Consider the following 25,302-nt stretch of genomic DNA (forward strand, 5'->3'; position numbering starts at 1 on the left):
TTGAAAAAAATTGCTACAGGGGCACACAGGAGTGTAAATAACTCACATGTGGGAGGGGAAGACTGACCTAAAAGAGTGAGAAAGGATTCACAAGGGGCACCTGACTGGCTCAGTCGGTCAAACATGCGATTCTTGATCTTGGGGTCATGAGTTTGAGCCCCACAGTGGGTGCAGAGATTACACACATACATAAGATTCACAAAGGAGGCAATACTTCAACTCACAAGGCAAATATGACCTAAGAGTATAGCATGTGCCAAGAAAGAGTACAAAACAGCACAACAGAAGATGAAACTAGAAAGAAACCAAAATGGACGGGCTTGGAGCTTATCTCCCATGGTAAGAAATATGCTTAGATGGAACCAAATGAGAACACAATCCATTTACACTAATCAGTGCTCAATACCTGTTCAGAATGTGTTTTCACAGAACAGCATTTTAGGCTATCAGGTAATAAAAGCATTACTTAATAGGATTACCATAAAAATTAAGTGAGATCAGGGCACCTGGGTGGCCCAATCGGTTAAGTGTCCAACTTCAGCTCAGGCCATGATCTTGCCATCCGTGAGTTCGAGCCCCGCGTCGGGCTCTGTGCTGACAGCTCAGAGCCTGAAGCCTGTTTCAGATTCTGTGTCTCCCTCTTTCTCTGACCCTCCCCCATTCATGTTCGGTCTCTGTCTCAAAAATTAAAAAACGCTAAAAAAAAAAAAATTTAAGTGAGATAATCTAACGTAAACTCCTTAGAATAGGACCCAGTATATAGTAGCCACTTAACAAATACCAGCTATTATTATTAGAAGGAAGATTACTGTTGATGGTAGTGATATATATATGAAATAACTTTTCAAATTACAATCTACTTCCAACCCTCGCGAAAACAGTTAAATTTTGGTCCAACCATATAATTGAGCCTTCCGATGCCCCCCTCCCCCAAAATGCTAGAAATAGACTATACTCAGTTTCCTGTGAGTTGGACTGACTTCATTCTGGGAAACAATATGACTATGAGACCTATGTCAGAGTGGAAGTCCCAGAATAAACCAATCGTCTTGTCTGCCAGCTCTCCCAATTACAGATCATCTTTGAAACAGACAAGATCACTAGAGGTTACCCTACATATCTACCAAACTCATTAGGACTGGGTTCATTCCCAAAGGACTCTGTAGGGAATAAAGAGGCTTCTTAGGTAAAGAAAATTTGACAATATCTCATAAAATGGTAATGATTAAATATGGTATATCTACACAATGGACCGACTTTGTTGGTAGACAAAGCATGTATACCAAAAAACAGTAAGAAAATGTTCACGACATTATTAAATATATACCATTTTTAAAAAAATTTTTTAATGAGAGAGACAGAGACAAAATGTGAGTGGGTTGGGGCAGAGAGAGAGGGAGGCACAGAATTTGAAGCAGGCTCCAGGCTCTGAGCTGTCAGCCCAGAGCCTGATGCGGAGTTCAAACTCACGAGCTGTGAGATCATGACCTGAGCCGAAGTCGCTCGCTCAACCGACTGAGCCACCCAGGCGCCCCTACCATTTTTTTTAAATGTATAGCAAAACAGTATAGTACTGGCACAACATACACACATAGACCAATGTAAAAGAATTGAGAGCCCAGAAATAAACCAATACATGCTTACATGATCAATTAATCTATGACAAAGAAGGCAAAAATATACAATGAGGAAAAGAAATTCTCTTCAATAAATGGTGGTAGGAAAACTGGACAGCTACATGAAAATGAATGGGCCCGAACCACCTTCTTACACCATACACAAAAGTAAACTCAAAATGGATTAAAAAACCTAAATTTAAGTCCTGAAACCATAAAACTCCTAAAAGAAAACATAGGTAGTAATCGCTTAAACATCAACCTTAGCAATATTTTTCTGGATATGTTTGCCCAGATAAGGGAAAACAAAAGCAAAAATAAACTGGGACCATATCAAACTAAAAAGCTTTTGCACAGAGAATGAAACCATCAACAAAACGAAAAGGCAACCTCCTCACTGGAAGAACTGCAAATAACATATGCAATAAGGGGTTAATATACAAAATATATGAAGAACTCCTATGACTCAACACAAAAAAAACAAATAATCTGACTTAAAATGGGCAAAAAATGGGCACCTTGGGACTTCAGTCAGTTAAGCGACTGACTCTTGATTTCAGCTTAGGTCATGATCTCCCAGTTCATGAGATCAAAACCCATGTAGGTTCTGCACTGACAGCACAAAGCCTGCTTGGGATTTTCTCTCTCCCTCTCTCTCTCTCTCTCTGCCCCTCCTATGCTCACACACATGTGCACTCCCTCACTCTCTCTCCCTCTCTCTCAAAATAAATAAGAATTTTTTTTTAAAAATGGGCAGAAGACTTGAATAGACATATTTCCAAAGAAAACATACAGATGGCCAACAGAAACATAAAAAGATGCTCAACATTACTAATCACAAAACCACAAAGAGAAATGACCTCACACCAGTCAGCATAGCTAAAGGAGTAACAAGGCAAGCATGTGGAGAAAAGGGAACCATTGTGCATTACTAGTGAGACTGTAAATTGGTGCAACCACTATGGAAAACAGTATAGCAGTTCCTCAAAAACTAAAAATACAAGTATCACAGGATCCAATAATTCCACTTCTGGGTATTTACCCAAGAAAAATGAAAACACTAATTCAAAAAGATATATGCACCCTGTATTTACTGCAACATTATTTACAATAGCCAAGATATGGAAGCAACCTAAGTGTCCACTGACAGATGAATGGATAAAGATGTGGTATACATACATGATGGAATATTAGTCGTGAGAAAGAATGAAATCTTGCCATTCATGAAAAGATGGATGGACCTACAGGTGAAATAAATCAGACAAACACATTTAAATACCATATGATTTCACTTATATATGGAATCTGACAATCAAAACAAACAACAAAGGAAAACAGACTCGGAGAGAACTACTAGTGATCACCAGAGGGGAGGCGGTGGAGGGATAGGTAAAACAGGTGAAGGGGATTAAAAGGTACAAACTTCCAGTTATAAAATAAATAAGTCACGGGGAATAAAAGTACAGCATAGTGAATACAGTCAATAATATCATAATAACTTTGTGTGGTGACAGTAACTATACTTACTATGGTGAGCATATCACAATACGTAGAATTGTCAACTCACTATGTTATACACCTGAAACTTACATGTCAACTAAATGTCAATTAAAAATATACATACAAATTACAAATGCATAGCACAAAGGAATAAAGACTATAAAAATGCAGTTACAAGTGGTTAATGCTGGAAGGGATGATTATAAGAATTTTTAAATTTTTTGTTATTTAAATTTCCTACAATGAATACCTAATACTTTTATTTACTGATCTTCTTTCATTATTAAAAAGTAAATAATCCAAATCAAATTCCTTCTTTCTTTCCCTAGAGAAATAAGCTTACTGAATATCATTCCTAATCATTTCTATATAAATCTAAACATAAAGAACTATATTTTAGGTAAACATATAATGAGAGGTGTTATTTTTTCCTTTTAAAAACAGAATTATAGGGGCGCCTGGGTGGCTCAGTCGGTAAAGCATCTGACTTCGGCTCAGGTCATGATCTCACAGTCTGTGGGTTCGAGCCCCCGTCAGGCTCTCTGCTGACAGCTCAGAGCCTGGAGCCTGTTTCAGATTCTGTGTCTCGCTCTCTCTCTGCCTCTCCCCCACTCATGCTCTGTCTCCCTCTGTCTCAAAAATAAACAAACATTAAAAAAAAAAAAAGAATTATACAACCTACTTTGGTCTGCAACTAGCTTTTTTCATTCAACAATATATCAGGACATCTTTCCATTTCTTTTTTTTATTGCTATATATGATTTTCATTATATAAAAAACTTAATCTTTAGTCACTAATGGGCATTAAAGTTGTCACCAATTTTTGCTATTACAAACAATGCTGCAAACATCATTTAATTGGGAACATACTGGGGTGCCTGGATGGCTCAGTCAAGTGACCAATTCTTGATTTCGACTCAGGTTGTGATCTCCAAGCACCGCATCATGCTCTGCTCAGAGCTCCCTCCCCTGCTTGTGCTCTGTCTCTCTCTCAAAATAAATAAACTTTAAAACATTAAAAAATAATAAAGTAATTGGGAACATTATAGCTAACATCTGTGTGCTATGTGCCAAACACCACAAGCTTCTACATGAATTAAATACACAATATCACCTATATTATTACTACTTGTATAATTTACATTTTGTCTTCTGTAACCTACCCATTCATACTATTTTCCCTGAAAACCAACTAATTATGTTTTTAAATTGGCCAGGATACAAAAAAAATTTTTTTAAGTTTATTTACCTTTAGAAAGAGAGAGAGAGAGAACAACTGAGCAGGCACATGAGCAGGGGAGGGGCAGAGAGGGAAGGAGACACAGAATCCAAAGCAGCCTCCAGGCTCTGAGATGTCAGCACAGGACTTTAACCCACAAACTGTGAGAACATGATCTGAGGAGAAACCGAGGGTCGGAGGCTTAACTGACTGAGCCACCCAGGCACCCATGGCCAGGATACAAATTTAATCTAAAAAATTTCTGGCAGAATATCCCCATGAGTTCCATGAAAATACCTAGCATATGAGCACTCATGCATTTGTACATTCTACAAATATTATTTGAGAACCTACTATGTGCTGGACACTAAGTGAACAAGACATAGTCTCCATACTCACTGGTTTTAGCCTAGCTAAACTGAGTTAACAACGAGAGAGGAAAAAAAAGTAAAAAATAGAATACATCAATTAAAGAAAGACTAGTATCTTATATCAGTGCACACCATTCAAACACCATTCAATACACAATTATAATTACCTCCTAAACCAGTCTTGCCACATCCTATGGATCTGATCTTCAGATTCATCTTAAAACACTGGTTTACTTACGTCATTTTCATGCTCAAGAACCCACAACTTCTCTTAGTATTTCCCAAATACACCTCACCCATTCTCATTAGCTATTTCAACCTTCACCACTAAAGGATTCCTGTTTCCCACTACAACTCTTAAAGAATCACTTAAGTAAACCTCAACGCTTACTTTACAGAACAAAAAAGTCTATAAAGCAAGAATGCTTTCAGCACCTAACTGCCTGCATCCATACTCATTACACCTTCCTCCATTTTCAGTGAAGAGATTTTGTGTTCCTCTTCTCTAAACCAATCGCTTCATGAATATTCTTGATCCCGTCTCCTCACTACTATGTAAGGATTTTGTTCCCTCTATTATCTCCTGTATCTTCAACCTCTCCCTCTCTGATTCTTTTTTTCCCTCAGGCAATAAACATTCTCAAGTCTCTTCCACCTTGAAAAAAATTCTCCCTTCACCCCACATAATACTTTATCCTAAAATTTTCTCTCATCTCCTCCCCTTTAAAACCAAACCTCTCTAAAAATGTCTATCTCATTATCTAAAATTTCTCACCTTGTGACTCAATGAAGTCTAGCTTCTGCCTCCCTATCATTCCTTTAAAACAGCTGTCACGGGGCGCCTGGGTGGCGCAGTCGGTTAAGCGTCCGACTTCAGCCAGGTCACGATCTCGCGGTCCGGGAGTTCGAGCCCCGCGTCGGGCTCTGGGCTGATGGCTCGGAGCCTGGAGCCTGTTTCCGATTCTGTGTCTCCCTCTCTCTCTGCCCCTCCCCCGTTCATGCTCTGTCTCTCTCTGTCCCAAAAATAAATAAACGTTGAAAAAAAAAATTTAAAAAAAAAAAAAAAAAAAAAAAACAGCTGTCACCAGGAACAAACAATTTCTTGGGTCTCCATAAGATTGTTCTCAGTTCCTGGGGCACCTGGGTGACTCAAGTCGATTTAGTGTCCGACTTCGGCTCAGGTCATGATCTCACAATTTGGTTCATGGGTTCGAACCACCAGACTGTTAGAGCAGAGCCTGCTTGGGATTCTCACTCTCTGCCCCTTCTCCACTCATGCTTTCTCTCTCAAAATAAACTTCAAAAAAAAAAAAAAGATTTTTCTCAGTTCTTATAGTACCTGACTTCTCAGAATAATCTAACAATGATCATTCTTTGCATAAAGCATTTTCCACTGCTCTTCATTAAAAAAAAAAAAAAAAACAAAAACAAAAAAAAAAAAGCCCACTATCATCTAGTTTTTCTCTTTCCTAACTGTTCCTTTTCAATTTCAGTGGTTTATGGGCTGGTTTTCTTCTGTGTCCTTAAAGGTCTTCTGCCTTAGATTAATGTGCCCAACGTCACATAACTAGTGACAGAAGACTAGATACACAAAGGACTAAAAATGCCATACTTTACACATGCTAACACCTCTTACATTTAATGCATTTGTGCTTCAGTATCTGCTCCCTAACTCTACCAAAAGTCTAGAAGAATCAGAATTCTTTTTAATGGACTAGAGAATTTTTGTAATGCTAAATCTTATTTCCAAAAGAAACATTTTAGTTCAAGCCCCAGTAGGGCTCTGTGCTGACAGTTCAAAGCCTGGAGCCCGCTTCTGATTCTGTGTCTCCCTCTGTCAGCTCCTTCCCTGCTAGCACTCTGTCTCTCTCTCAAAAATAAATTAACATTAAAAAAAAACAGTAGTTCCCAATTTGAAGTCCCTTAATTCTTCCAAATAAGGAAATCAACATTTACTAAACACTTATACAGATCCCTAAAAAAAAAACAGAATAGATGTCCTGTAGGTATGTTTAACATTTCACAAAAGCTAAATACAAATTACACATATACATAAGTAAAATTCCACAGGCTATTACTTAATAAGTGCAGGTTGGTAAGCAAATCTTTCTAGGCATTATTTCACCCTAATAATCCTTTAATCAGGTCTGCCTCTGGTGCTTATTCACACATTCCAAAGACATATAATAAGACGGATATGTACTGTAACAGACGATGTACAAAATCCTACTGAAATACAGTTAAAGGAGGGATTGGTTCTACATATAAAAACTTCACAGAGAAGACATCTGAGAGGGTCCTAGAAGGATAATTCAGCTCTCTGGGCTGCAGATGCTTCATGTCTGTTTCTGGCTACAAAAATTCACAGAATTTCACTTTAGGTTGGATAAGTCTTTAAAGATCATCTAGCACTGAGGTTTTCCACCTTTTTTTTTAAGTAACAAAATCTTTTCTTTAGAAGTCTAATTGAAACTTTCAGTATATTAGAGATAAAAGCGGACTTGCTCTTTTGAAAGGAGAAAGTCACTGGAAAATACCTGTACTAATCAACCCCCATTCACTTTAAAATAAGAAAAACGAGACAGTAAGAAGAAAAATGATTTGACAAAGGCCCACATCGAAACAGAAATACAATATATTCAAAGAATTCTTCTTAAGTATTACCTCTTCTTTTAAATCTTTCCTAATTTTCTCCCTAAATGCAGTTTACAACTCCTTATATTATTCCTTAATATATATAACATATACTTCCATTATGGCTTCTGTAAATTTTTAGCACCCTAATTTTAACTTTTTTTTTTTTTAACATTTATTTATTTTTGAGAGACAGGGCAAGACAGAGCACGAGTGGGAGAGGGGCAGAGAGAGGGGAGTACACAAAATCCGAAGCAGGCTCCAGGCTCTGAGCTGTCAGCACAGAGCCCGATGCGGGGCTCGAACTCATGGACCACGAAATCATGACCTAAGCCAAAATCGGCCGCTTAACCAACTGAGCCACCCAGGTGCACCTAACTTTTTTTTTTTTTTTAACACGTGTGTGTCCCTCTTCTACATTGGAAGCTCCCTGAACACAAAGGCTGTCTTACTCATTTTTTGTATGCCCAGCACTGAGAATAAAATTAAGTTATATCCAATCAAGTTTTAGAAAAGATTTAAGATAGCGCAGTGCGTGGCACACAAGACTTTAGTATTTGTCAAATAAATTTGCCAAAATAGGTCATTAAATGAAATAACATATCTAAAAAAGTTAGAACAGTATTTGACACATGGTGTATATTCTTTAAACATTAGCTGTTAATATGTAATTTTACGTAGGCTAAAAAAACTGAAGCTATTACTGAACATTTAATCTAGAAAACTAAGCACCTTTAATCAAGGTTTCAATTTGCTCATTCACATATTACTAATGCAAACACATCTTTGATGAGAAAAAGATTTAGCCCATCCATAAAGATCTCTTGACCCTGCAGCCTGGAAAAAATAGTACAAAGAATTGTGTACTGTTAATCTCTAGACTTGAAGCTAAAGGAGAAATTCGGCCAGTCTTAAACTAGAAGCTAAATCACCTGTTTCAGTCATCTGTCCAATGGGAGTGATGGGGAGTGGAAAAGATTACCTCCAAGGTTCTTTCCTGTTCTAACACTGTAGAGGTTTCTAACAAATTGGGACCTAGAATCCTTCACCTTTCAACTCAACAGGATCAAGAACTCTATAAAAATCAGTAAATGGTGCACTGGATTTGGTGTCAAATGGACAGGGTTTTTATATCAGTTGTAGTTAACAGTGTAATTCTAAGTAAGAAGCCAACTCTCTGGATCTCAATTTCCTCAACCTGGAAAATGAAGTTGTTGGACAATATGATCTCTCTTTCAAATACATCATAGTCACAACATTCTATGAAATAAGCTACCTCTGAAAGAAATATTCAGGTACATGTTTAGAGGATTCCGGCATAAAACAAAAAGCAGACAATTTCAGAATTAAAAGAAACCTCAGAAGACTTCTATGACTCACACAACTCAGACCTACGTCCTCTCTAATACACTTTGGAAGAGGTCACCCAAACATTCTAGTAATGAAGAACAACCCATAGAAACAAGCCACTTCATCGTAGGCCAACTATGACGCCCAAGTTTTTTTACTGAAGCCACACTACCCTCTAATAACTTCCACCCATTAGTTTTACCCCTTTCAACCAAGGGCACCTATTTATTTGTGGCCAGTGATAATATGCCCCTTAAATATCTTTTCCAAAATTAAAATTCCCAACTCCTTCAACCTTTCCTCATAACCTAATACCAAGACTCCCTCACCATCCAGCATGCCTTCCTCAGAGAAGCCACCATTCTTAGCGAATGTCAAAATTACTCCAAGAGCCCTTCCCATTCTGACATCCTGATTCCTCGTGAAACTCAAGATTTCCCACTTGTCCGGCTGACACCACATGCAAGCCCCTAATTGCCCTCCACCCAAGGAAGCACCTGTGATGGGAAATGTGCCCCTGTTGCTCTTTCGGGAGACAGAAACAGAGAAGCCCCCACCCGGCTCTCCTCCCGGGTCCAAGCCTCCTCCCTCACCGGTACTGCTTGGGGTCGCTGGGAGACTTGACGATCTCAGGGTCTCCGGCATTACTAACAGACCCCCTTCGTCCCTCTTCCTCAGATTCATCAGCTCCTAGACGGGCAACACGGCCGCTCTCTCCCAAATCCTGTCCGTTGGACTGCAGGTCAGGACAGCTGCAGGTAGACTTCGCCTTGTTCCTTCCAGGCATGGTCAGAGTAGGAAAGGGTCTGGCAGCAGCCGAGTCTTCGCACCGACCCCGCGCTCGAATTCTCCACAGCGCCGCGGACTCCCGCCCGGCCTCAAACCACAACTTCCTCCCGGTGGCACAGACTGCAGCAACCGTGACTCTCCTCAGCATTCACCACCAAGCTAGAGCGATGGGCATCCCGCTCGCCTGGGCCCACCTCCTCCTCCTACTCCTCCAGCCGCTCCTCCTCCTCCGCGTTCCAGAGGCGGCGGCGGCCGGCGCTGGTGCTGCCGCAGCCGCTGGGGAGGACAGGCCTGAACCCCTCCCCCAATCCGGTCTGCCTCACACCAACTTCCCTCAAGCCCCCGCCCTCGCGGTCGCCGATGACGTTACTGATTCTAGCCAATCAGTAGGCAAGAAGAGAGGTCACGCGCATGCAAACAACCAATGGGAACAGGGAATAAAAAGAACCAAAGCGACCGGGCCGGATTTTTAGAGCACCTAGAAACCTAGGGTGGGCGGGGCGAGGAAGTAGAGGCGGAGAGAGTGGCGTGGAGGACGACGGGAAGCAAGTGCTTGCGCCGCGTTTATGACGTTTCCGGGGTGTAGGTTTGAGGGAGAGGCTGAGTAATGTTCCGCGGCCTTGAGAAAAATATTCCCCTAATGAGAAAACCGAGAAGCGAGTGGAGAAAATGAATTCCCAAGTTTTTTTTTCTCCGATTATATTTTGTGTATTCTGCCCTTCACAGCCGGCGCGTAGCCATAGGCTGTGACTCAGCATATAAAAAGCGGAACGCCGGAAGTATTTTTCGCCGCCGGATGGGAGCTGCGAGAGAGCTAAGCTAAGCTGAATGCCAGATAGCCGTTAAGGTTTTTCACCTTATCGCCAGGCAAACCTTGGTGCTATTTGCCCTCAGAGCCTAAGAAAGCGCTTGAAAGACCAGTGTGCTCATTCTTCCATGCGAAAACATTAGCTACCCCACAGCCTAGAGTCCACAGCATTATGTTCAGCTAACTTTAATTAAGTAGCGACAGCTTCCCTGGCTACTACCCTGAAGTACCTTTTCCAAAGTTTTTTCTGCTTGTAATGGTCTTTGGTGGGCCATCATCTAAACTGTAACTGAAACAGACATACTTGGAAAATGAAAAGCAACTGCCATGTTAATGAAGTACAATATACTGACACCGTGAGTCAAAAGATCCTCACACGTAAAGGGAATAAATCTGTATAAATGAATGGAGAAAGACCAAGCAGAGGGAGGGATTCATTTAATGGCTGTTAAAGGTATTTAAATGTTTCTAGGCCGCCTGAGTTCCAGACACAGGGAATGCAATCAGGAACAAACAAAAATCCCTGTCTTTATCAGGCTTGCTTTTTTTTTTTTTTTTTTTTTTTTTTTTTTAAGTAAACTCTACCTGTAAGGTGGGGCTCCAACTCAATACTCTGAAATCAGGAGTGGCATACTCTCCCAACTAAGTCAGCCAGATGCCCCTGGGGTTTGCATGCTTATGATAATGGGGGGTGGGGGGGGGACAGAGAATAAAATCAGTGATATATTTTTAAAACAATGAATGCTCTGACAATGCAGGGTAGGCGGATAAGGAGTTGGGAAGGGTAAGTGCAATGATTCAGGCAGGAGATGATGAAAACCTGAACTAGGGCAGCAGATGAGATAAAATTGAAAAAATATTGTTCAAATATTCCAGTTTATTTTCATACATCTTTTCAGGATGATCATCTATCAGTTTTTAAGCTAAGAACTCCTCTGGACTTCCCTCCTTCAAGGAAATGGTTTTTCTTGTATATCCAGCCCCCAGCTTAGCTTCCCAGTCAGTACATTGTGAAGCAGTCAGTAATGTTTGTTGTTGAATAAATACCTGAAGTGACATGTCTATTTTGAAGGTGTTTTGTTTTTACTTACCAAAGCAATAACATCATAAATAAGGAATCTTCAGATTCAGCCAGTAATTAGAATTTTATAGCTGGGAACAAAGAGAGGCCATATCTAAAGTGCGACCTGGGGGTGCCCAGCTGGTTCAGTCAGTGGAGCATTGATCTTGGGGGTGTGAGTTCAAGTCCCGTGTTGGGTGTAGAGATTAAAAAATAAAATCTTAAAAAATAATAATAAAGTGTGACCCGTTAGTTTTTTCCCTTTAGAAAGAGCCCTCTAAATCTTATAGTTGACCCGACTGTAGAGATACGGTAAGAGATATGGTGTGTGTTTATTTATATAAATAAATATCAAGGCATACATTTATTCATTCAACCAACAAACTGAGCTCCTAATATATGCCAGGTACTGGGAATAAAGATACTGGGAATTACAAGAGAACTAGTGGGAGAGACATTAAACAGGCACACAAATTTTTTCTTTTTTTTTTTAATTTATATTCTAGTCAGTTAATATACAGTGCAATATTGGTTTCAGAAGTAGATTCAGTGATTCATCACTTACAATACCCAGCGCTCATCACAAGTATCCTTCTTAATACCCATCATCCAGCTAGCCCATCTCCCACTCACCTCCCTCCACCAATCCTCAGTTTATTCTTATCATTAAGAACCTCTTGTGGTTTGTTTCCTTTTCTTCTATTCCCCCCACCCCCACCGTCTTCCCATATGTTCAACTGTTTCGTTTCTTAAATTCCACATATGAGTAAAATCATAAGATATTTGTCTTTCTCTGATTGGCTTATTTCCCTTAGCGTAATATATTCTAGCTCCATCCACGTCATTGCAAATGGCAAGATTTCTTTTTTTTTTTTTGATAGCTGAGCAATATTCCATTGTATATATAAACCACGTCTTTTTTATCCATTCGTCAGTCAATGGGCATTTGGGCTTTCGCCATCGCTTGGCTATTGTTGATAATGCTGCTATAAAACATTGGGGTGCATGTACCCCATTAAATCTGTATTTTTGCATCCTTTGGGTAAGTACCTAATAAATAAGCACACAAATTTTTAAATTTATCATTGTGAATAGCTCTAAAAGGAAAAATCTAGAGAGACCTAGAATAGAGAGTTTCTCTAAACAATAGACATTTAAACTTAAATTTGAAACATGTATAGGAATTAGTGTAGAAATTTATAGGAATAGACTTGTTTAAAAGCTCTGAGAAAGCAAGTCAATATGACCAACGTGTCATAATCAAAGAGCAAAGGGGAAGTGAGTCAGTGGCCAAAATAATACAGAACCTTTATAAGAATAAAAAGAAATAATTGCATTATCTATTTTTTTTAATTTTTTTTAACATTTTTATTTTATTTTTGAGACAGAGAGAGACAGAGCATGAACGGGGGAGGGTCAGAGAGAGAGGGAGACACAGAATCTGAAACAGACTCCAGGTCTGAGCCGTCAGCACAGAGCCTGACTCGGGGCTCGAACTCACGGACCGCGAGATCATGACCTGAGCCGAAGTCAGACGCCCAACCGACTGAGCCACCCAGGCGCCCCTGCATTATCTATTTTGTGTATCACTGGATTCCTAGCTTCTAGGATAATGTCTGCCACATTAAAGGTACTCACTAGGGGCACCTGGCTGGCTCATTTGGTAGAGTATATGACTCTTGATCTTGAGTTCATGAGTCTGAGCCCCACATTGGATGTAGAGATTACTTAAATATGTATGTATAAATACCCACTAAATAATGGTTGAACAAATGAAACAGGAAGACAAGATCACAAGTGTTTTCCAGGTAGATCACTCTGGTTGATGTGTGAAAAATAGTTTGGATTGTGGAGGTGAGGACAAGACTAAAAGTAAGAAGAGAGGAATCACTTAGGAGGGTATTAAAATAATATAGGCACTAGAAAATGATAATTTGGATTTGAGGAGTGATGGTGGAGATGGAGAGATGTATACATATATGTCATATATTTAGGAGGTGGAATTGACTGGTTTGGGAACTTCTTGATGTGGAAGAAGTGTCAAGTATAACTCCCTGGTGTCTTACTTTCTGGATGAGTATGAAATAGACCAGGGACTGGACTTGGGTCCCCTCTATCTTGACTGCAAAATCTAGTGTTCTTTGGTTTCCTCCATAAGGTGGGGGGGGGGGGGGGGGGTGCTAAAACTCTATGTCTCTTGAGTAGCATATCTTGCAGGAAAGCAGAGGGAGTATGCTTACAAAAAGAGGATCCTTACTACAGAGACTGAAGAAGACCGGACCAAACCAGTCTGTGCCAAGATGGACTCCAGTGCTGAACTTTCACCGATGTTTTCTCTCAGTATAACACTAAAAATTGTGCTGGTGATGGAGATTTAACACATCAATTAGACATGGGACACATGAAGAACCATGACCTTTAAATGTACAGGTGCTAATAAATCCTAGCGTCTACACGCTTAGACATCACCTTTTTCCCATCTAAGTCTCTTTAAAATAACTCTCCCTGACCTCTCCTCATGGAGTCAACCTGAGTGAGGATTCTTTCCTTTGTGCTGTCTCCCTTCTGTCCAAGCATAAGCCAGAGTAAAGCCTTGCCTAAAACTCCCTGTGGTCTCCTTTCTGTTTCTATTGTTTAGAGAGCCCAAGGTAGGTAATAGTGCCATACCTCAGTGAACAAATTCTGAAAGAGGAACAGGTTTTGAAGGTGAAAAGCATAAGCTCAGTTTTGGATATATTATGTTTGAGTCATTTGTGTGTCATGCAAAAGAAAGAAAGATTAGGTCTAGAGCTCAGAAAAGAGGCTTTAACTGGAGATGCCAATTTGAAGTTTATCAGCTTATATAGATGGTAACCAAATTCTATTGAATGAGATCACCCACACTGAGATTGCAAAATGAAAAGAAAAAAGGGCCAAAGAACCAAGCTTTGAGGAGCTTTTAGCAGATGAAGAATTCCCAAAAGTGACAGAAGGAACTACCTGGTAAGAAGGAAGACCAGAAGAATGTAATATTTCCAGAAAAATACCTCTTTGATGCTTGGCTCAATACCATTCTGACCCTATAGCAAATTGCAAAGTGTCAGATTAGATGTATAAAAGATGAGAACTAGTAGAGTATCACAGAAATACTTTAATCTGGCCTCTTCAGATGTAAAGAGAAATACCTACCCAGAGAGGTAAAGTTCATAAGCAACCTATGACACAGCCAGGACCTCCAAACCAGAAGATTGGTTTTCCCATTTAAAATACAGCTAACCTGGGGCACCTGGGTGGCTCTGTCGACTAAGCTGTTAAGCATCAGACTCTTGGTTTTGGCTCAGGTCATAATCTCATAGTTTGCGAGATCGAGCCCCGTGTGGGGCTCTGTACTGACAGCACTAAGCCTGCTTGGGATTCTCTCACCCTCTCTCTCTGTCCCTCTCCTACTCACTCTCTCTCTTTCTCTCTTAAAATAAATAAATTTAAAAATAGTAATAATAATAAAATACAGCTAACCCTTGAACACGCAGAGGTTAGGGACACCAAACCCTCCCTCCCTGTACAGTCAAAAATTTGTATATAACTTTTGACCCCCCCAAAACTTAACTACTGATGGCCTACTGTTACTGACCAGGAGGCTTACCAATAACAAAAACAGTCAATTAACACATATTTTGTATGATACATGTATTACAAATTATATTCTTACAATAAAGTAAGCCCAAGAAAAAAGTTGTTAAGAAAATCAGAGAAAATACATTTACAGTATAGAAAATCTATTTACAGTATACTGTAGTTATCCAAAAACTCTACATAAGTGAACCCATATAATTCAAACCATGTTGTTTGAGGGTCAACTGTAGTTTAGAAATTTGCCATTCTTCATTTGAATTGAAGATTTGAATATTCATAATTATTGTAAAATATTCCTTAGAGAAAACTGGTAAGTTAAGCTATTATCATTTTATAGGAAATTGAGACATTAGAAATGTTTTTTAAAAGCTTGAGATCCTCAAGAAAGTTGAAGATTTATTAAAGAATATGAGGGGCGCCTGGGTGGCGCAGTCGGTTAAGCGTCCGACTTCAGTCAGGTCATGATCTCGCGGTCCGGGAGTTCGAGCCCCGGTTCGGGCTCTGGGCTGATGGCTCAGAGCCTGGAGCCTGTTTCCGATTCTGTGTCTCCCTCTCTCTCTGCCCCTCCCCCGTTCATGCTCTGTCTCTCTCTGTCCCAAAAATAAATAAACGTTGGAAAAAAAAATTAAAAAAAAAAAAAGAATATGAGTAAAAATAATTACATTATTTTTCCTGTACAAAAAAAGAAAGAAAGAAAGGTGAAGTGCACAGGGGCACCCAAATTGCTCAGTCAGTGGGGCATGCCAACTCTTTATCTCAGAGCTGTGGGTTCAAGCCCCATGTTGGGTATAGAGATTACTTAAAAATAAAATATTTAAAAAGAAAAAAGGAAAGAGGGATGCCTGGGTGAATCAGTCGGTTAAGCCTCTGACTCTTGATTTTGGCTCAGATCATGATCTCGCAGTTTATGAGATCAAGCCTGGGTTGGGCTCTGTGCTGACTGTGCCCCTGTCCTTCTCTGCCCCTGTCCTGCTCGCATGTGCACGGGCTCTCTCTCTCTCTGTCAAAATAAATAAGTAAACAGTTTTTCAAAAAGGAAGGAAGGAAGGAAACAAGGAAGAAAGGAAAGGAGAAAGGAAGAAAAAGAAAGTTGAAGTGTGCAGATCATAATTTTTAGCCTCATTTACACAGGCCTTCTCAGAGTATTTAGATGTTCTGTCTTCAGCCAGCCTATACTTCTTCCCGTTTTTACCTCAAGGATTTCCCTCCCATTAGGTTTGATGACCCTTCTCTCCCTATTTTTCTGATGAGAGGTCAGAAATCATGAAAATTAAAAGCATCTCATTTGTATATTTGGTGCTTGCCTCTCAAAGTTATTTTAGTCAATGCAATGGCTGTCTACATCCCTGAGGGATAAATCTGAGCCCTACTCCTAAACATTCAAAGGTAAATAATTTTATTAACCCCATTCCTGTATTTATATTTGAGAGTCATGATAGATCAGAAATATGAAATATTAATTCTAGGTTGAATAGATTGGTAGTGTTGCTGGTAGTCCATTAAAGTCTCAAGCCCAAAAATATCTATTTTGCCTTATGTCTAAAATTCCCCCATTAGTGACTCATTATTCTCTTTAGAACTCCTTTTAAATGCCAATAATAACCTCGAAAGGAATGAAAAACTACCACCATTTTGCATATGGATCTGTCTTATTTCCCTGTTTTTTGAAACACTGGGAAATTTGAGATCACCATGAACCTGGGGTGGGTGAAGAGTTTGCTTAGGGTGGGGAGAAAGGCACAGGAAGAGGAGGTAGGTAACAAGAGAAATATTATTTACTTTAAAATTTTGTCCTGAGCCCACACTGTAAGCAATTACACCTTTGGAGCTCTAGTTATTAAGGGTACTGCCCACTGATTGTTCTCCATATTTGGCAGCTTTGTATCTAGGTCAAGAAGTAGGCTTGTTCTTATATAGTCTTCTCTTAGGAGACCAAATGTATGTACAATATATGAGGGAATTTATGTGACCATAAAAGTCATTTTTGGGGGGCACCTGCCAGGCTCAGTCAGTACAGCATGTGATTCTCGATCTCAGGGTTGTAAGTTTAAGCCCCACATTGGGTGTAGAGATTACTTAAAAAATAAAATCTTTAAAAACAATGTTTTCCTATACTATTAACACAGTTCTAGGAAGAATTCGGAATTCAAACTCTAAAAAAAAGCCTTTATGTCAAATGAAAGGTTATTCTATCACAAATCCAGCTAAGTACTCTCATCTCTGATCTAAAGATAGAGATTTTGAGACTGCCTGGAAGGGGGAATGTGAAGGCACAAAATGATACTTAAAATATATAAATCAGAAATCAGATCATATTATTTCCCTTTGTAAAACCCACCAGTGGCTTCTCTTTGCACTTTGAATAAAGTCTAGCTGCTTGCCATAGCCTATAAGGCCTACTTATGATTTCTATCCTTCCTCTATGTTTACAATCTCATCTACTATTCTGCCCTTTGCTCCATTCACACTGGTTTTCTTAATTTCTTTCAACACACTAGAGTAGTTCTTGCCTTAGGGCCATTACATCTGCTCCATGCCTGGACTGTTCTTCCTTTAGATTTTGCATCATTGGCTCCTTTTTGCCAGTCATATGTCAGCTCAAATGTGATCTCTTAAAAGAGGCCTTCTCTCACCATTCTACCTAAAATAGTCCTCATTATCTGAAATCATGTTATTTGCCTATAAATTCTATTTTATAAGGTCCATTGGAGAGTTATTACTTTGTCTTGTTCTGTACCATATCCCCAGCATCAAAAATAGTGTCAGGCACAGAGTGGGTATTCAATAAATATTTGTTGAACTAATGAATACATGATACAGGAAAAAGAGGGGACCATTGAAGTTACAAGGTCCCTAGGGAGGCAGAAGAGAAGGATTAGCCTTAAATTAGAAAGGAACACCTTTTTCATTGGTCACAGAGAGAGAGTCACAGATAGGTACAGAAGCAGCAAAGATTTTAAATGTTGTTAGGAGGAAAGAAGGGGTAGAAAATTAAAAGCCATCACTTTCTAAATAAATAAATCCCCCCACTTTCTTTTTGAAATGTCGTTTAAAGTCATTGCTGGAAATGAGGGGATAGGTAGTGATGGGTCCTGCTTCCATGGGAATCAGTATATAAGATATTTGCTTTTTTTGTTTAAATTTCACACATCTTTTTTAAAAAGTTTATTTTGAGAGAGAGTGTACATGTGTGTGCAAGTGAATGGTGTTAGAGCAGAGAAAGAGGGAGAGAGAGAATCCCAAGCAGAGCATGGAGCCCACTGTGGGGCTGGGTTCCACAACCATGAGATCATGACCTGGGCCGAAATCAAGAGTCAGACGCTTAACGGACTGAATCACCCAGACGTCCCTAAATTTTACACATCTTGAAGCCAAGCCCTGTTGGTAGTGTTCATTTCCTGAGTAACAATACTTTGGCAAAGCATTTTATTTACATTAATTCATTCAGTCCTCACAACAACCTAAGTCTGCTATTCACCAGTTCACAGATCAAGAAACTGAGATTCAAGAGTTTAAACAACCTGCACAAAATCACACAACAGGAAAGTAGTATTACCAAAATTCCAAAGATTTTATTTATTTGTCCCTTACATGCTGCCTGTCAAATACCTAGAATAAACAGACTTCTAACTCATTAATTTGGTTATTGATATCCCTGATATTCCCTGGTCAACCCCCAGTTCAGTTTTTAAATGTAATATGCAAAATAACAAATGTTGTAACTTAAATATCCTGAAAGGACAGTTCATAACTATCATTAAGAAAGTATCTGGCTTTCCATCAGCTTTCCTTCCTTCCTTTCTGAACGATTATATCTAAAAGTCATTTGCTTAGGTGGGGTTAAACAAAGCAGGCCCTACACCCAGGGTGTGGAAGAGTAGTTTGATGAGAAGTATTGGAACATGAGCAATGTGAGAAGGGTGAATATGTGGGCTGATGGTGCAGGATGTCAGAGTCCAAGCAGAGGAAGGAGGGTGAGGGGTGATGGCAGCAGTGGCACAATGGAGATTGGTTACATACAGAGGTGATTGATCAAATAAATAAATATATTAAAGATAATGGGAGTTTGTTTCCTCACTGAAGAGAGATGGGAGAAGGGAGTTACAAATATGGAAAAGCAGAAATTAGAGTAAACTCTGTGGTGTTGGACTGGAATTACAGGTAACAGTGTGAACTCAAGATTTTCAAAAGTTAGATATGGAAGTAAATGTAGCTGTGCGTAGATGCATATGTGAGGATATATATATACATAACGTATATTTTCAAGCCATGTTCATTGACTGGGAGCAGTGACATCCCAACAGCAATAAGCATATCTAATATCTCCATCTTGATTTCTTTTTTTTTTTAATTTTTTTTTCAACGTTTTTTATTTATTTTTGGGACAGAGAGAGACAGAGCATGAACGGGGGAGGGGCAGAGAGAGAGGGAGACACAGAATCGGAAACACGCTCCAGGCTCCAAGCCATCAGCCCAGAGCCCGACGCGGGGCTCGAACTCACGGACCGCGAGATCGTGACCTGGCTGAAGTCGGACGCTTAACCGACTGCGCCACCCAGGCGCCCCTCCATCTTGATTTCTAAATGCTGTTCTCCACTAAAAGGAACTGGGGCTTCTTGGAGAAATAGCTGATTCCAAGGCCAGGGTAGGGAAGGTACAAGATGAACCTGCAACATCTCATATGCTGGAAAGTAAGGAAGTATTCAAAGAATGATGAGAACATGCCAAAAGGACACAGAGAACAGCTTGAAGGGGCTCCCACAGAACCAGAATGGGACAATTTGAGAATCAAAATAAATAACAATAGCAACAGATTATTGTATAAAATAGGAATCCATGCATCTAAACTGATACAAATAAACCAAAAGGCATAGAAGAAAGTTGTTGTTAAAATGGAAAGCCAACAGTGAATGTAAAAGGGATGATGGAATTAAAAAATTATCATCTGGCAACCATACTAGTAACAATTAAAGCAAGAAACATTTATGTATGCTAAGCCAAAATTTGATGAGGTATGGGATATTTTTGTAACCTCAAAGTACCTCCCTACAAAATACTTATTAAGAAGAAGAAAAGGACAATTTTACTATGAAAAAAATCTGGCAAATATCACTTAATCTGTGAACACTTAGCATCAGTAATAGGAAAATTGAAATTGTTACTACCTGATGGTATGCAATGAGGAAAAAAAATCATCACTCTGTGCTATTCTTGCTAAAAACGTGTAACCTGAATCTAATCAAGAGGAAACATTAACCTAACCCAAACTGAGGAACATTCTATAAAATAACTCACCTATAGGGGCACCTGGGTGGCTCAGTCAGTCAAGCGTCAGACTTTGACTCAGGTCATGATCTCACAGTTTGTGAGTTTGAGCCCTGCTTTGGGGTCCGTGCTGACAGCTCAGAGCAAGGATCCTGCTTTGAATTCTGTGTCTCCCTCTCTCTCTCCTCTTCCCCCACTCTGTCTCTGTCTGTCTCTGTCTCTCTGTCTCTCTCTCTCTCCTTCAAAAATAAATAAAAATATTTTTAAAAATTAAAAAAAAAAAACCTCACGTATAGTCTTTTAAAGTAGCAAGCATGAAAATCAAAGAAAAACTATGGAACTATTTTGATTAAAGACTAATGAGATGTGATAATTAAATGCATTACCAAAAGCCTATTATTGGGGCAATTGGCTAAACTTGAGTGGAGTCTGTGGATTAGATGACAGTAATGCATCAATATTATATTGCCTGATTTTGATAATTTATGGATGATGAAGAATCATATGGGCAACTTATTCTCAAGGGTTTAGAAATTTAAAAAATATTTTTGTACTGTTCTTATAACCTTCCTGTAAGTTTGAAATATTTTTAAATAAAAAGAAAAAATATTAGTAAGGGAGTCCAAAGGAATACCCTATGTCTTAAATGTAAAATGTCAATGCCAATGTCTTAAATGGAAAACGTGATTCCTGGAATGGTGGATAGAAAACGTTGTTTTGTGGGCTTAATAGTGGCAATTGTCCTCCATCGAACCACATCCTCCAAGATCCTGATAGAAACCTACCTCCTCCTGGAAGCCTTCTTTAACTCTTCCAGACTACACTCATCATCCGTTCGATACCAGATCTCCGGATACTTATTTGTTGCATTACTTCCTTGGCACTTAATCATATATGACTTTATTACTTCTCTTGTACTATTATCATACATAATTTTTGAGTTCTTGTTTAAGCCTTTTCTTGAATATGTCATCTTCATAATTCTAAGTTGTAATCAACTTAGGAGCAGACACCATATATGACCTCTGTTTCTTCCCAGGGTACATAGCATATGTTTGTTGTTGTTTTGTTTTTTATTGAAGTATAGTTGACACACAACATCACATTAGTATCAGGTGGACAGCATAGTGATTTGGCAAGTCTATAGTTATGGTACCTAGCATATGTTTTAAAATCACATTTCCACATTCCAAGGACTGTCAAAGGATAATTGATCTCATTTAGTGAATATTTCTTGCATCCTCACTATGTATCAGGTACTGTAAATAGTAATTCCTCACATGTATAGAATACTTTACATTTTATGCAATACCTACACATCCATTATCTCATTTTTTCTGCATAACTCTGTGAGGTAGGTGCCGCCACGTGATAAACATGCTCAGACAAAAACTGATTTCCTGGAAGTCACAAAGTCATTTAATAGCAGAAATGGTATGCTAACCTTGGTCTTCAGATTCCAAGTCTAGAGCTTTTACCATAAGAAACAGGTAACAAGTCTGGACACGCTGATGGTCATAGGTATTGTATTAATTTTCAATTGCCGCTGTAACAAGTTATCATAAATTTAGTGGCTTACACAACACAAATACATTAGCTTACAATTCTGTAAGATAGAAGTCTAACCAAGGTCTCACTAGGCTAAAATTACGGAGTCAGCAGGGTTTTATTCCTTCTAAAGACACTAGAAGAGAATCCATTTCCTTGCCCCTCCAACTTCTGGTCATGTTCTTTGGCTCATGTCACCCTTTCTCCATCTTCAAAGCAAGCAATGGTGCATCTCTTTTTGCTCTTGCTTATAATTTCATCTTCTCCTCTCTCTTCCACTTACAAAAACCCTTGTGATTAAGTTGGATCTACCCAGATACTCCAAGATAATCACCCTATTTTAGGGTCAGTTGATTAACAACCTTAATACCTTCAGTAACCTTAATTCCTCTGCTATGTATCCCAACATATTCACAGATTCCAGAGATTAAAACATGGACATCTTGGGGGCCACTATTCTGCTTGTCATGTGTATATTCTTCAAAGTTTCACTTCCCTAAAATTCCCTGAGCACTTTAGCATCTTAACTCATGATATGAGTATTTCTTCCATCTACGAAATCAATCATCAGATTCTAACAGGAGACTTTGTTTACTAATACATTATTAATTTACAGAAATTAGTTTTTATGAAAAATGAGCTGGAGTTTGATTTACAAAAATTAATATTCTTTGGGTTCACTGCTTCTTAATTTAATAAATAAAGGAATTGAGGCCAATGACATTAAGTAACTTGGTCAAGGATCCACAGCTTCTAAGTGGCAGAGTAGGAATTCAAACCAGTCCTTTGCAAAGATCAGAGCTTTTCCATTATATCATTTCGTCACCAAGAATAGCTCCTCCCAGGGCCTAATGCTCTAATTTAATGCCTGTGACTTAAACATCAATCTGTTCCTATGGATCATCCACTTTTTATGAACTGCCTTGCAAATGTAAATTCTTGTGGAAGATAAATACAAATCCCTCCAGTAGCAGATTAAATAAGACTATCTTGTTCACATATGTTGTAAAGGGAAAGAAAAATATGTGTGATAGATGTACGCATTAGTGTATAAGTAGACAGTTGTGAAAGAAAGGAAAGCTTAGAAGAGACTGGATCAACTCCTGACTCTGACACTTGTATGATCATGGACAAATCCTGAACTCTGGTAAATTATCTTTATCTTAGTTTTCTGATTTATAAAATATTCATAGAGTTGCTGTGAGAATTAAATGCCATAATTCTTTTTTTTCTTTTAATTTTTATTTATTTTCAATTTTTTATTTTTTTAAATTTACGTCCAAATTAGTTAGCCTATTTTGCAACAATGATTTCAGGAGTGGATTCCTTAGTGCCCCTTACCCATTTATCCCATCCCCCCTCTCACAATCCCTCCTATAACCCTCAGTTTGTCCTCCATATTTATGAGTTTCTTCTGTTTTGTCCCCCTCCCTGTTTTTATATTATTTTTGTTTCCCTTCCCTTATGTTCATCTATTTTGTCTCTTAAAGTCCTCATATGAGTGAAGTCATATGATTTTTGTCTTTCTCTAAGTAAATGCCATAATTCTTTTTTTTTAACTTTTTTTAACGTTTATTTATTTATTTATTTAAACAATTTTAATTTTTTTAATGTTTTATTTAATTTTTTGAGAGAGACAGGGACAGAATGCAAGTAGGTTAGGGGCAGAGAGAGAGGGAGACACAGAATCCAAAGCAGGCTCCAGGCTCCAGGCTCCGAGCTGTCAGCCCAGAGCCTGATGCGGGGCTCGAACTCACGGACCGCGAGATCGTGACCTGAGCTGAAGTCAGACGCTCAGCCGACTGAGCCACTCAGGCGCCCCTAACGTTTATTTATTTTTGAAACAGAGAGACACAGAGCATGAACGGGGAAGGAGCAGAAAGAGAGGGAGACAGAATCGAAAGCAGGCTCCAGGCTCTGAGCCATCAGCCCAGAGCCCGACGCGGGGCTCGAATTCACGGACCGCGAGATCGTGACCTGAGCTGAAGTCGGACGCTTAACCGACTGAGCCACCCAGGCGCCCCTAAGTAAATGCCATAATTCTTGAAGAGCACTTATGACAGAGCCTGGCCCAAAGTATGTGCTTAAGAACTGTTGACAAGTATACAGATCCTGATACCTTCTTTACCAAATTCACGAATTGATTCTGGAATGGGTGATTTCTTTATCAACCACAAGGTGGAGGTAGAAACACAGGAATGTATGTCTTGTTTATCAGGAATTTTGAACTTAGAGGGGTAAAAAGAGTAGCCTTTCCTTCTGGGTCTAACTGCTTTTAAGCCACCACACAAATTCCTCCATTATGGGAGCCTTTGTTTTTTGTTTGTTTTTTGTTTTTCAGAGAGAGTTAGATAGGCAATGGGGCTTTTAATAGACATTCTTTAATAATGTGAATTTAGGAGCTCCTTGGTGACTCGGTTGGGCGTCCACCTTTGACTGGGGTCATGATCTCACTGTTGGTGGGTTTGAGCCCCACATTGGGCTCTGTGCTGACAGGTCAGAGCCTGGATTCTGTGTCTGCCTCTTTCTCTGCCCCCTCCCCTACTTGCACACTGTCTCTCTCTCAAAAATAAGACATTAAAAAAAAATAATAACGCAAAATTTAATTTCACCTGGAGAAAATGTGGTATCTGGTCCAGAAGAGATAACTGTACAGTTATGAGAGAAAATCTTTACACTTATTTTCTCCTTCCTCACTCCAGAGGCAAAAGGAAGTTTTTGTTTACACTCTTTGGTCTAAAGGGCATATTTACCCTTTCTCCCAAGAAGCCTACTGGGTCCTCATGAAAATAAGACTCCTAGAAGTCTATCTTAGCATCCCAGGATTCTCAGGATGTAGATTTGGCCTCAGGTGTTCTCAGAGGATCACTTTGTAGGTATATTTTGAAAAGTTCATTAAAAACTCAACTCTCATTACCTTCAGGCATGAGGTTACAGGCTATGTACCTATTATAATTATAGTCTCAAAAAATTATATATTATATTATATGTACAGTTAGGATTAGAATCTCAATAAAATCATAAAGTCCACTCAAAAGATGAAGGTACTACCAAATACCAACTTCAAAGGGCTACTACTTTTAGGACTTAAGAAAGTATTACTGCAAAAACAGAGCTTAGATTCCCCCCAAAATCTAATTGGATAAAAGAAATCCCTTCATTTATATGTATAATCAAAGGATGAATAAGTGTTAGCCAAGCAAAGGAGAAGGAAAGAGGAAAGATCTGAGTTCCAAGACATGCAAAGGTTAAAAAAGAAAAAGCAATGTTCTTGTAGGTTTGAAAGTAATTACATATGGCTTAACAGTAAAGATTGAAAGGGGAATGGCAATAGTTAAAACTGGAGGGGTAAGCTGGAGACAAATCATTAGGCCCTGTGTTTTATGTTCAGTATGGACTTTATCTGAGGACAATGCAGTCACCAAAGGGTATCAAGGTGGGACAAGAAAAGATCAGATTCATGCTTCAGAAAAATCATTGTGATGGGGTGTCTGGGTGGCTCAGTGAGTTAAGTGGGTCTGATTGTTGAT

At 39.1% G+C, this 25,302-nt stretch overlaps 1 protein-coding gene across 3 annotated transcripts in view; it reads right to left on the minus strand.

The window, feature by feature from the left end:
* Nucleotides 1-9,805, minus strand: part of NRDC (nardilysin convertase) — a 108,753-nt gene extending 98,948 nt beyond the window's left edge. For 2 of the 3 annotated variants that reach the window (XM_025912298.2, XM_025912297.2), the window contains exon 1: nucleotides 9,284-9,804. In XM_025912298.2, coding sequence (XP_025768083.1) covers nucleotides 9,284-9,627 — 344 coding nt within the window. In that variant the 5' untranslated portion in view covers nucleotides 9,628-9,804. Of the gene's footprint in view, nucleotides 1-9,283 lie in introns of all 3 variants that reach the window. The other variant, XR_015254698.1, reaches the window with a different exon arrangement.
* Between the last annotated feature and the right edge of the window lie 15,497 nt (nucleotides 9,806-25,302).

The sequence above is a fragment of the Puma concolor genome, chromosome C1 (assembly GCF_028749965.1).
Source record: "Puma concolor isolate L17-30 chromosome C1, mPumCon1.1.hap2, whole genome shotgun sequence".
In the NCBI taxonomy this organism is placed as follows: Eukaryota; Metazoa; Chordata; class Mammalia; order Carnivora; family Felidae; genus Puma; species Puma concolor.